Source organism: Delphinus delphis, chromosome 1 (genome assembly GCF_949987515.2).
Source record: "Delphinus delphis chromosome 1, mDelDel1.2, whole genome shotgun sequence".
NCBI lineage: Eukaryota > Metazoa > Chordata > Mammalia > Artiodactyla > Delphinidae > Delphinus > Delphinus delphis.
Genome location: NC_082683.1, coordinates 57,353,815 through 57,365,436, shown reverse-complemented (window position 1 = coordinate 57,365,436; position 11,622 = coordinate 57,353,815). Strand labels below are relative to the sequence as shown.

The following is an 11,622-nucleotide window of genomic DNA, read 5'->3' as shown; positions in this document are numbered from 1 at the left end:
CAGAGAGTTCAACTAACTGACCCAAGGGCACACAGCTAGTGAGGGGGCATTTCTAGGAAACCCGGAATTGGAACTCAGCTCCTAACACCTTACTGTTTTCACCAACCCCCAAGCCACTTTATTATCTTGCTACTTTTTGGATATGGCAGTACAATCTCAAAGACGGTATTGTATGGTGTTTTCTGGGTTCAGAAGCCGTAAGAAATCTGAGGCAACGCAGACTGAAATATTGAACAGTTGAATGTTTACTCTTGATCCATATCTGATACTTTTTAAGGGCTTAGGCCCTCTGCAAGAGAGACAGAAATAGCGTTCCAGTGAGGCTAGACGCACGCACATTGTTAACTACTCAGTCAGCCACCTGTTACCGATTGGAGGAAGGTCTGTATTTTGGTTGCGGCAGTTATCTGGAAAATACGGCTCTCAGCCCCCCAGCCTCCAGCCTCCAGCCTCCGCATCACAGGTACGCGGCCCTCGAGACACCCGGCGCGGGCTTGCGCGCAGGCGCTAGCCGGTCGCTTCCTTCCGCGATTGTGCTGTGCTGCTAGGCTTCCTGGTGTCCCCGAGTGGTTCCCCCTAAGCTTCTTCTCCCTCTCTGTCCGGGACTCAGGGTCGCCACTGCCCCTTCTACGGGCCCTCTCCAAGCCCTGCCCAGGCCGAGCCAGGCGCGGCCCCTACCCTCTGACCCCGCGTTGCACAATGCCCGATCAAAGTCCCGGGGCGTGTGAACCACAGCGTCCCTGCCCCTGGGCGGGGGTGGGCGGCGGCCGCGCGGGGAGCCGAGGCGGCGGCGGCAGCCGGCCCAGTACACCGGCCCTGGTCCCGCGAGTCCCCGCGAGCTGCCGCCTCAGACCCCAGCTCTAGTCCGCCCTGCCGCCCGCCGCTCCCCTCGCAGGCCGCCGCCGCCGCCGCCGCCATGGCGGAAGTTCATAGACGTCAGCAGGCCCGGGTTAAAGGAGAAGCCCCCGCGAAATCCTCCACACACAGACATGAGGAGGAGCTGGGGATGGCGTCGGCCGAAACGCTGACCGTGTTCCTGAAACTGCTGGCCGCTGGCTTTTACGGCGTGAGCTCCTTCCTCATCGTGGTGGTCAACAAGAGCGTGCTCACCAACTACAGGTAGGGCCGAGGCGGCGGCGACCCAGGCCGCGGAGAGGAGCGGGCGGCGGCGGCGGCTGGGCGCCGGCTCCCTGGACTTTGCCTGCAAAGTTGGAGCTGAACAAAGTTGGGCGGGAGCCGGGGAGGGAGGGAGGGCGGGCGGGCGGCTGATACGCGGCCGGGGCGGCGGAGCCGGCTTGCGCGCCGGCCCGGAGTGGGGTTCCCGCTCCCGGCGCCGAGCTCGGGACTGCCGGGTGAGCGTTCGGGGCCGCGTTCGGAAAGCGCCTGCCCTGCCCGCCCTGCAGCACCCTGGAAACCCTGCCCTTCGGAGAGATGGAGTGGAGTTGCTTCGTGACTTTTTTGACTCCTGTGCACGCCAGGCTGGGAGCCCGGAGAGGGATGCCCGGCCTTCCCCGCAGCCTGGGCTAGGTTCCGGGGCTTCAGAGTTCTCTGACTTCGCTGACAGCCTCTGGGGACCTACGCATCCTCAAGCGCACTTAAGATGATTGTGATGTTGCCACTGGGACCACAAAGGCAGAAGCATTTTTTTTTTTTTTTAAATGTGTGAAACCGTTCAAGAGATGTATGTCTTCACTTCCAAGACAAGTCAGTTACAGGCAGCCGACTGAAATTGTAGAATCGGACAAGATGAGACAAGTGGCAGCCCGAGGCTACAAAATCAGCGGTGTTGCCTGACAACTGGCAGGGATTTTTCTCAGATTGTCATTTGGATGAGGGGTAGACGTTGGTGTGTTTTGTATCAAAATGCATTGTAAGGTTGCCGATGTGCAAATTGAATTCACCGAGCTCAGGTTTTTCTGACCCTGTGTTTTTTTTTGTTTTCTCTACCATTTTTGTAGATTTCCCTCCTCACTATGTGTTGGACTTGGCCAGGTTAGTTGGAATCTTCAGCATTACGTGGTTTGTGTCGTTAGAACTTCTGAATGTGTCTTTATATGTAGAACAGTGAATCTGTGTTCTCTGTTTACAGATGGTGGCCACAGTGGCAGTACTCTGGGTTGGAAAGGCACTCAGAGTAGTCAAGTTTCCTGACTTTGACAGAAATGTACCTCGAAAGGTAAAAAAGAAAAAAAAAAAGTAATACTTTATGTTCTGAAAAGAAGTCACTATATATATTTTTCATCAGTGCCTTACATATTTAAAAATTGCAGCCTTGAAATCGCCCAATCTAGAGTAGGTATAATGCAGGCAAAGAATAAATATAGTAATATGTGTTTTTAAAAAGTCCCACAGTCTCTTTAAAGTTAAGAAAAAATGCCCCTAGATCTTGTGTTCTGTTTTAATTATTGAACACTTGCTGGGATTACAGTCATTTTGCATTTTCTACGTCCGTCTAATCTGTGTATCCTGCATTCATTATTCTTTGGGTTTCTTTTCTTATTCTTCCATCTGCCTCTGCTTGACTCCACCTGAGGATGAAATGCCTTTCCTTTTTCTGCTGACATCAGAACAATGGGCTCTACATTATCATATTGTAAAGAAAGATGTTGTTGTCCCATGTGCTTTGATCATATTCATATTTGTGTTTCTTTTTTCCCCTCCATTCTTTCTGCAGAGAGCTATTTATCCAGGAGTAATGTTGTTTGGGTGCTTCATGGGGGCCAAAATTGTGTGTGAGAACTAATCTTGTGTTTTAAGTAGAAAGAATTTGATCATATAAACAAAACTGTTTCTGTTTGAAAAGGACCTTGTTTTAGCTGCCTTTATTATTGAGTTTTGTTATCCCTTTTTAAATTTTCTAGACGTTTCCACTACCTCTACTATATTTTGGGAACCAAATCACGGGACTGTTCAGCACAAAGAAACTGAAGTATGGATAACTTTATTTTACTAGTGAGGTTAATATAATGTGTTCTTAAAATTGTACTTGAAAATGTCAAATGTTTAACACATTGTTACTGATCCTGGAAAAATGAAAGGACCAGAAACTTAATCTCTTAAGTTTGAAGAGAAAGAAGTTTTTTGTTTGTTCGGGGTTTTTTTTCCCCTTCACTTTGATGATAGAAGTCTTAAAATGTTATAAAATACTGTGATGGGAGATTTTCATTATTTTTACAGACCTATAATAGTGAAGGATATATGTTAGGCTTCTGAGATTTCAATTCATGAGTACAATTCATAAATAGTATATTTTAGGCAAATTCCACAAGTAAATTAGATTGTGGATATGAGAACTTTTGTAGTTTTTCTTTTAACATGGGGTAGTTAAAATAGCATCAGATGGAACCCTGATACAAATATGATTAACATTTTACACATGGCCATATGATTTTAGAGGCAGCATTTTCACTTTTAGAAAGAAGCAGTAGCTCTCTACTCCATGACAACACTTATTATCCTCTAACTTCCCAACTCTTGGCTTTTCCACTTAAAGAGTGTATGTATCAAGTATATGTGATGTTAAAAGTATACACATAGGGAAACCATTTAACAGAAACCCATGGCTTCACCACTGTCACGTGAGCTAAACCTCTGGCTTAATGGGTGATTGTAAAACAGAATGGAGAGATCTCTGAGGGTAGAGACCAAGCTTTTTTCATTTCCTCAGACCCAAGAAACTTGACAGAATGACCACAATGGTATTTCTGGTTAAGGTTCCATGGAAGTCAGATTTATCATGGGTGGGGCATCCTTTTACATCTCATTACCCACTTGGAAAGAAATGCAGACCTGCTGCAAAGTGCTGCTTGTATATAGAGTTTGCTCTTTTTCATCCTTTGTCATCTATCCATCCATCCATCTTTTCACAGCCTATCTTTGATTGCCAGTTAAGTATAAGGCACTTTGGGGTGAGATGAGATAGATTCAGAAATAATTATGTTGCAAGAGGCTGTATGTTTGATTAGTGCAAGCAGAATGCTCTAGGAGTTTAGAGGAAGACAGGATTACTTCCACGAAAGGACAATCAAGGAATGTTTTATGGGGTAAGATTATCACCGATGTTATTTGAAAGTTAGGGGTAGGAAGGGAGGTCAGTCTAGAAAAGAAAGACGAGGTCTTAAAGACTAACATGATTACTGTTCAGGGTGTTTAACATAATAAGCAGGGTAAAATTAAAAGTGTCTGTTATCAGTCTTTGTTAATAGATGTATGTTTTCTACCATTTTATAATTAGTTTGGTGTTTTTCACTTCTGGTAGTTTTATAAAAGCAACCCTTTCAGGCTTTCAAATACTTTCTAGAGAGAAATAAGGATTTAACTTAGTCACAGATTAATCAGCATGGAATTTCCATAATGGAAGGAAGAGATTAGCATTATTTTAAAATACTAATTTTGGAGAATCAAATTTTATTTTACCTAAATATCTTTGTCTTTTTCCTGCAGCTTGCCAATGTTTACAGTTCTGAGAAGGTTCTCCATCCTGTTTACAATGTTTGCTGAAGGACTTTTACTCAAGTGAGTTAAATTTCTAATATATCTAGTCTTTAACCAACTTTAATCACCCTGAAAAGGTGCCCAGCATATGTAAGATATTACAATTATTTGTGTTGTTTCTACTTTATCTTTTGAGAAGTTTAAGCAACTTTCTCCCTTTGCTGTAGGAGTTGATAGTTTATGGCTTCCTTATGGAAGCCTGTCTGAACATGAGGTATACTTTCAAGAATTCCTATACCTACTGATGCCACTGGTGAAGCTGGGTCAGAAGATCAGTATAGGCTTTAAATAGTGTTCATGTCTTGGCTACTTTTACTACAAATGTGTGTGACCATTTTCAACTTAAAGAAATCTGATTAGCAAAAATTCAAGCTCAATAATAATAATAACAAATGGTAAAAATAAGAAAAAATAAGTATACTTACTTATATAAGAAAGTAAGTTTTTGCTTCATCAGAGGGGTTCTTTTAAATATCCAGTTCCTTGGAATCATTTGTTTACAACTTTTTTAAAGAAAACATATATTTTTTGCCTATGTTGCAGAATGAGTCTTTGTAAATAACTAAAGCCACATGTATGTATTTTTTAATTATTTTATTTTGTAGGAAGACTTTTTCTTGGGGTATTAAGATGACTGTATTTGCAATGATTATTGGAGCCTTTGTAGCTGCCAGGTAAGATGGGGGCCTATATAAAACCTATGAGAGTACATTAGAATTTATCAATAATTATTGATAATAAATGATCAATTACCAATAAAGAGAATTTTTTTATAGGCTAAATAAGAATCATGTTTTTGAAAAGTAAAAGACTTTTAAAAGTTAAATCTTTTTGGCTGTATGAAGATTAAGGCTAGCAAAATCAGATTCTTGGGATTCTTAAAAGTTAAATTCATTCTAAAAGTTCATTCATTCATTCAGAAGGTTAAATTAGAGTTTATTATGCTATCTTCTATTTATTGAGCATATACCTTGTGCCATACAGTATGTTTGGTATTTTTACACATATTATTTATGTATTTTTCACAACCACTCTGAAAGGTATGGGTATAATTTTCCTATTTATGTTGAGAAAACTGAAATCTAGGTTCAGTAGCTTGCTCAGGGTCACACAGCTAGTAAATGGCAGAGCTGGAATTTGAATCTGTGCCTGACTCCAGAGCCTGTGTGCTTTTATAAACCATGTGACGTTCTTTTCCTTTGCATGCTGCTAAAGAAAACAGTGTCTCAGAGAAGGCAAATGATAATAAATTATTTGCCTTATGGGAAATAAATAATAGAATTGCTTTATTGGGTTTCACATAAGGTATCACAAATGCCGTAACTTAGATATTCTATTAAAGCTTTTTTCCATTGTTCTTAAGTTTAAAGTGAATGGGGAAAATGTATACCCAAAGACTCAGAAAATTGAAATGATGAGTGGAAGCCTTCTACAACATTTTACTCTGCATGTGTGGGTTTGCTAATGCCGCAAATTCTGCTTGACATTGTATTTTCCATCTGGGAGTTCCAGTGTGCTTCTTGAATTGTCTCATTTACCTTCATCATATCCCTGTAGTATAGGTGGGGGGAAAGTACTATAAGTCAGTTCTACTCCACCCTAACTCTCAAAGTGAAATTTCATTCAAAAACAAAAAAATAGAGTAGTTAGTTACTAGAATTTCGTTATATAGCTGACTGCTTTTCCCTCTAGGTAACCTTCCTCCTTGGAGAAAAATTCTATATGAGCCTCCTACCTTTCTTTTTAAAGATGCCCTACTAATCTTTGAAGCATTTCATTGAAGCTGGTGCTATCTAAAACAGAGCAAAACAACAGGAGTTTCTCAGGGCTAACTCTGGCCTGCAAAAAGTTTCTGAGGCAGATTGCTGTCTGGTAGAACCTTTTACTTGGGAAAAAAATTTGGAGGAAGAGAGTCTGGAGTTAGAGGGTTGTCAGGCTCCTTGGAAGAGGGGTGGGTCATTAGGTAGTTCTGCCCGAAATTGCAGTGGCATAGAGCTCCTCAGAAGTCTGTCCCATGCAGTAGTTTAGCTACAAATAGATAACACCTTTGCAGAATCACAGAATGCAGGGCCCCTGTTTTAGCTAGGGTGCTAAAGTATGCTGAAGGCGTACTTAGATTTTCATTTATTCTGTTCAGTTTACTAAGGTCTTGTGCCTGGTGCTCTGCTAAATATCAGGAAACTTCAGTTTCCCTAATCCCACTAGTTACACCTAGTAGGCTCATTAGGCAATTATTTTAAGTATTTGAGTTCCCGCTATGTGCTTAGACACTGATGTAGCCTGATCTCAGAACTAACCACCATCCACACTTCAGAAATTCCACCCAGTGGCCCAACCACCTGTGCAAGACAGCCCTACCTTTTGTGTGAACCTTTGAAAAATGACTGTTAACAGCTTCATTCTCCTTTTGTTTTCCTTATCTGTGAAATTGACCTCTGATGCCTTCTGCTTGCTTCAGATATATTGTAATGGTGAATTTGGTTGGTTCTTTCTTGTTGTCTGACTTTGAATTCAAAGCAGTGTGCTATTAACTGACGTGGTTGATTATTGCTAATGATTTTGTGTTTAAGTGTTAGTGCTTCTCATTTCTGAAGACCCCCTTACTGATTATGAAATTGCAAACTCTAACCAGGAACCAAGAAATACTAGTAGCTGATAAAATGCCCAATATTCACTTACCTAGATAAGCAATTGTTCTTAGAAGTATTGTAGTTCAGACCTATTTAACATTTAATGCATGTTCTTTAAATGTTAGTTGTTATTAAAGTGTTACTTATGTTTTGCAGCTCTGACTTGGCATTCGATCTGGAAGGATATGTTTTTATTCTGATGAATGATGTCCTGACAGCAGCAAATGGTGCCTACGTAAAACAAAAATTAGATTCAAAAGTAGGTAGCAGTCTCACGCTTCTTTAAGAGATGTTTACTGTTGTTGGGAATGGTCATGTCAATTCATCAGGGGATAAAGTGGGGAATAAGGAAAAATACTTATGAAGGATGCGAAATGCCTGTACCTTGGTGCTCACGTAAGAAACTTTATTTTCTAATTAGCAGTTAGATTTTACTGTTGGCTTTTCTGGAAGGGACTGGGTGAATATTGACTTTGAGAGGGATACTGATGTAAGTAAGGAGCGTTCATTAGAGAAAAGTATCATAAACGTTCATGGCTGTGTTGTAGAGGACTTGGTGAGGGACCTGGACAAGAAAGAAGTATCTGGAAGCTCTTGAGCAGATTTCAGAAGTGAGTTGGAACAAGAACAAGAATGGACTTTGCATATTTGTCCTACAAATATATAGTAGTCCCTCAATATCCGTGGGGGATTGGTTCTAGGAACCCCCGAGGTTAACAACATCCTTGGATGCTCAAGTCCCTTATATAAATGGAGCAGTATTTACATGTAACCTATGCACATCCTCCCATATACTTTAAGTCGTTTCTAGATTACTTATAATACCTAATACAATATAAATGCTATGTAAATAGTTGTAAATACAATGTAAATGCTGTGTAAACAGTTGCTTGCGTGGCAAATTCAAGATTTGCTTTTTGGAACTTTCTGGAATTTTTACTTTTTTTTCTGAATATTTTCCATCCACTGTTGGTTGAATCCTCAGATGCAGATATGGATATGGAGGGCCAACTGTAATGGGAAACTTAGGCAGTATTAGAATCTCTCTTTCAGGGGCAACACCGAGTTTCCTGGCCTAGATCTCGTACACATGAACTTCATATACCCCGCTCTTTTCCTTCACCTGCAGCATGCACATGAAGGCTTTAAAGATATTTTTATTTGTCTAATGTATATGTTGAATATAAACACACCAAATTTTATTTTGAGATCAAGCCAGACCATCAGAAAGCTGAGCATTCGAGCCATATTTTACTACATTATGGTATAAGATTGCATTATTGTAAGGAGAAGCTACATGGAACTCAGCTTTATATATCCTAGGGTTGTTATTGAAGGAGTTGTCCTTTCTATCATAATGGATCCTATATGAAGACCCACATGAGATCGTTATCATAGATACCGTCATAGTTTTTCCTAAGCAGCTGGTGTATTTTTATCTAGTACTTAAGTCTTATAACTTGACCATAGCTTTATCTTATTTTCCTACCCCTGTGTTCTCATCAGTCAGATGACCATAACCACTTAGCTTTTAGTTGGTTCTATTATATGTACAGTATTTCTGAAACTACTTCAGGTCCTTTTTTGGGGTTCAGATCATAAATACAAATGCCCTACCTGCTTGATAGTAGTATTAGTATGGAGTTTGTATCATCTTGGCTGGTGGCTTTGCCTTCTTCAGAAAGGACTGTAGAATATATGGCCATCCCAGTAGTTTTCATTATTTTGAATAATCTAGAATGTTTATTTTGAATAACCTGGAAGAACTAGGGGCAGTATAGATCTAGTTTCAGCAAATTTTCTTTGAATATACCCTTTATGTCTTGTTCTCCGTTTATTTGCCTTGAAGACTGTGTGATGATTACATTTTAATGGAAGCTACTATTAAAAAATTTAATCTTTGTGCAATAGCTAGAGAAAAGGGAACAGTTAGAGATTTAGTTTTACTCTCGTTTTTTGCTGCTTTGGAAATATGTAGTAATAATAACATTTCATTTCTCCAGTAGCCTCAGCTGTCTAAAACAGTACTGTCGAGTACAGTTCTGTGATGATGGAAATCTGTTATCTCAGCGGACCATTAATGGTAGCCACTAGCCACACGTAACTGTTGAACACTTGATAAGTGACGGCACAACTGAGGAACTGAACTGGTAGTTTAATGTAATTATAATTCAATTGAAATAGCTGTGTTTGGCCAGTGGTTACTATATTGTATAGCACAATCTAGAGTACATCCTAGAACCTAGGGAAAATAGCAAAGAGGGTTTCTGAGTATTTTATTCCCAGGGGAGCCTTTTAGTTCCTCACTCAGAAATGACTTATGGCTTACTTGTATTAGAACTTTTAAGCATATTGATCTGCTTTTCACAGTTCATGGATTAGGAGCAACAATCCTATCTGGAGGCAGAGGCTTATCAGCAATATAAAAGCTCAGCTAATAACAAGAGAAACAGGAAAACTATGAAAGTCAGATGGAACTACTCAAAGATGGACAACACCATATAAAAACACAATACAGTAATGCATGTTAATGATGATGCCCTAAATTAAATTGTAGTCAATGTACTCTGTTTAAGAACAGGGGAAAAGGTATTTAAAACAGTTAACAAGTGAAAAGAAAAACAACAGTTTGGCATTTATCAGCTGTCTGGATGGTGTGTGTGTGTGTGTGTGTGTAGGCATCCTCTACTTCCTGGATAAGACTCATGTCTCTTGCTGTTGGGGCACCTGATGTTAAAGGTTGTTTTGTCCTACTGTGGCTTTTTTCTTGCTGCCTTAGAAATCAGGTACACCTTTTCATTGATGCTGTGGTGGCTATAAGCAATCAGTTATTTGGTTTATCCAGCAGGCAGTAGGGCCACAATGAGACGCTTTTAATCAGGAGTTTTATTACCTATCATTTCAGAACTGCTTATAATCGTGGTCCTTTGAGCATGAATCACATGACATAAAGACTTAGTGCTGCATTGCAGACCTGAACGCAGCTACTGAATTTAAAACATTTTTAACTCAAAAGAAATCACACAAATAACATGTATTTATAATAGAATTAGTAGAAAACATAGATAAGCAAGAGGAAGAAAATATAAATCTTTCTTAATTCCACCATTGAGTGAGAAGCACTGTTTTGGTAGATACCCTTTTGTAAGAATGTGTGTTTGTGTGTATGTGTGCATGTACACACTTAACTATGAGAAAAACTTAAAAGAGTGATGAAATATAATGTTTTCTAACCTGTATTTTTCATTTAGTACTGTTTCATGAACACTTTCCTCATCAATCAGTATTAAACATTTTTAGTGGCTGCATAATATTTCATTGTATGGTTGTATCATAATCTAATCAACTAGTTTTCTACTGTTGGGTATTTGTTTCCAGTTTTTCAAAGCTTCTTTTGATATAGCACAGGGAACTCTGCTCAGTATTCTGTAATAACCTAAATAGATACATAACAAAGATTAGATACATGTATATGTATAACTGAATCACTTTGCTGTACACCTGAAACTAACACAACATTGTTAATCAACTCTACTCCAATATAAAATAAAATCAAAAAAAAAATTATCACTGAAAAAAAACCCTGCTTTTGAGAAGGTAGTTTGACTTTTCATATCACTTGGTGATCTTTCAGTCACAGAAGTTAGGCAGATTATTATGCCCTTATCCTCACTATTCCTTTACCCCCCCTTTACCCTCCAAACTCAGGCCTACTTTTTTAGGTGACTGCTTCCTGCTGAATGTCCCAGAATTCTGTGCATCAAAGGTGGACCCACAGTTCTCATAGACTCCCTGTGTTTGAAGATGTGTGTGGTCTTCTGTTGCTCCCCAGTAGCTGAGGGCACAACTAGTCATACCATATTTTGGGAATTGTAGGGTAATCTTTTTTTTTTTAATGTTTATTTTATTTATTTATTTTTGGCTGTGTCGGGTCTTAGTTGTGGCACGCGGGATCTTTTGTTGTGGTGCTCAGGCTCTTTGTTGCGGTGCGCGGGCTTCTCTCTAGTTGTGGCGTGTGGTCTTCAGAGCGCACAGTCTCAGTAGTCGTGACACATGGGCGCTCTAGTTGTGGTGTGCAGGCTCCAGAGCATGTGGGCTCTGTAGTTGCAGCACGTGAGCTCTCTAGTTGTGGCGCACAGGCTCAGTAGTTGTGGTGTGAGGGCTTAGCTGCCCCACGGCATGTGGGATCCCAGTTCTCCGACCGGGGATCGAACCCACATCCCCTGCATTGGAAGGTGGATTCTTAACCACTGGACCACCAGGGAAGTCCCTGTAGGGTAATCTTAATCTTCTTTCTTTTTTCTTTTCTTTTCTTTCCTTTTTCTTTTCCTTTTTCTTTTCTTTCTTCTTAATCTTCATTGTACTTCCCGTATACATTTTCAGAAATACTTCACTGGGAAGTTATGTCTGTCTGTGTGTTGGTCTAGGTGTGAATCTTTGTGTCTGTTAAATTGCACTCTGTTATAGTTCTGAAAAGCCCGAGACTAACTTGGTGACT

The 11,622-nt window shown here is 40.2% G+C and overlaps 1 protein-coding gene across 2 annotated transcripts in view; it reads left to right on the top strand.

Moving 5' to 3' along the window:
• The first annotated feature begins 346 nt into the window (after window positions 1-346).
• SLC35D1 (solute carrier family 35 member D1) overlaps window positions 347-11,622 on the top strand; it is a 54,416-nt gene continuing 43,140 nt past the window's right edge. For both annotated transcript variants that reach the window (XM_060023613.2, XM_060023622.2), the window contains exons 1-7: window positions 347-1,119; window positions 1,959-1,992; window positions 2,090-2,176; window positions 2,862-2,929; window positions 4,444-4,515; window positions 5,100-5,168; window positions 7,281-7,383. In XM_060023613.2, the coding sequence (XP_059879596.1) occupies window positions 917-1,119; window positions 1,959-1,992; window positions 2,090-2,176; window positions 2,862-2,929; window positions 4,444-4,515; window positions 5,100-5,168; window positions 7,281-7,383 (636 nt within the window). In that variant the 5' untranslated portion in view covers window positions 347-916. The remainder of the gene's footprint in view (window positions 1,120-1,958; window positions 1,993-2,089; window positions 2,177-2,861; window positions 2,930-4,443; window positions 4,516-5,099; window positions 5,169-7,280; window positions 7,384-11,622) is intronic.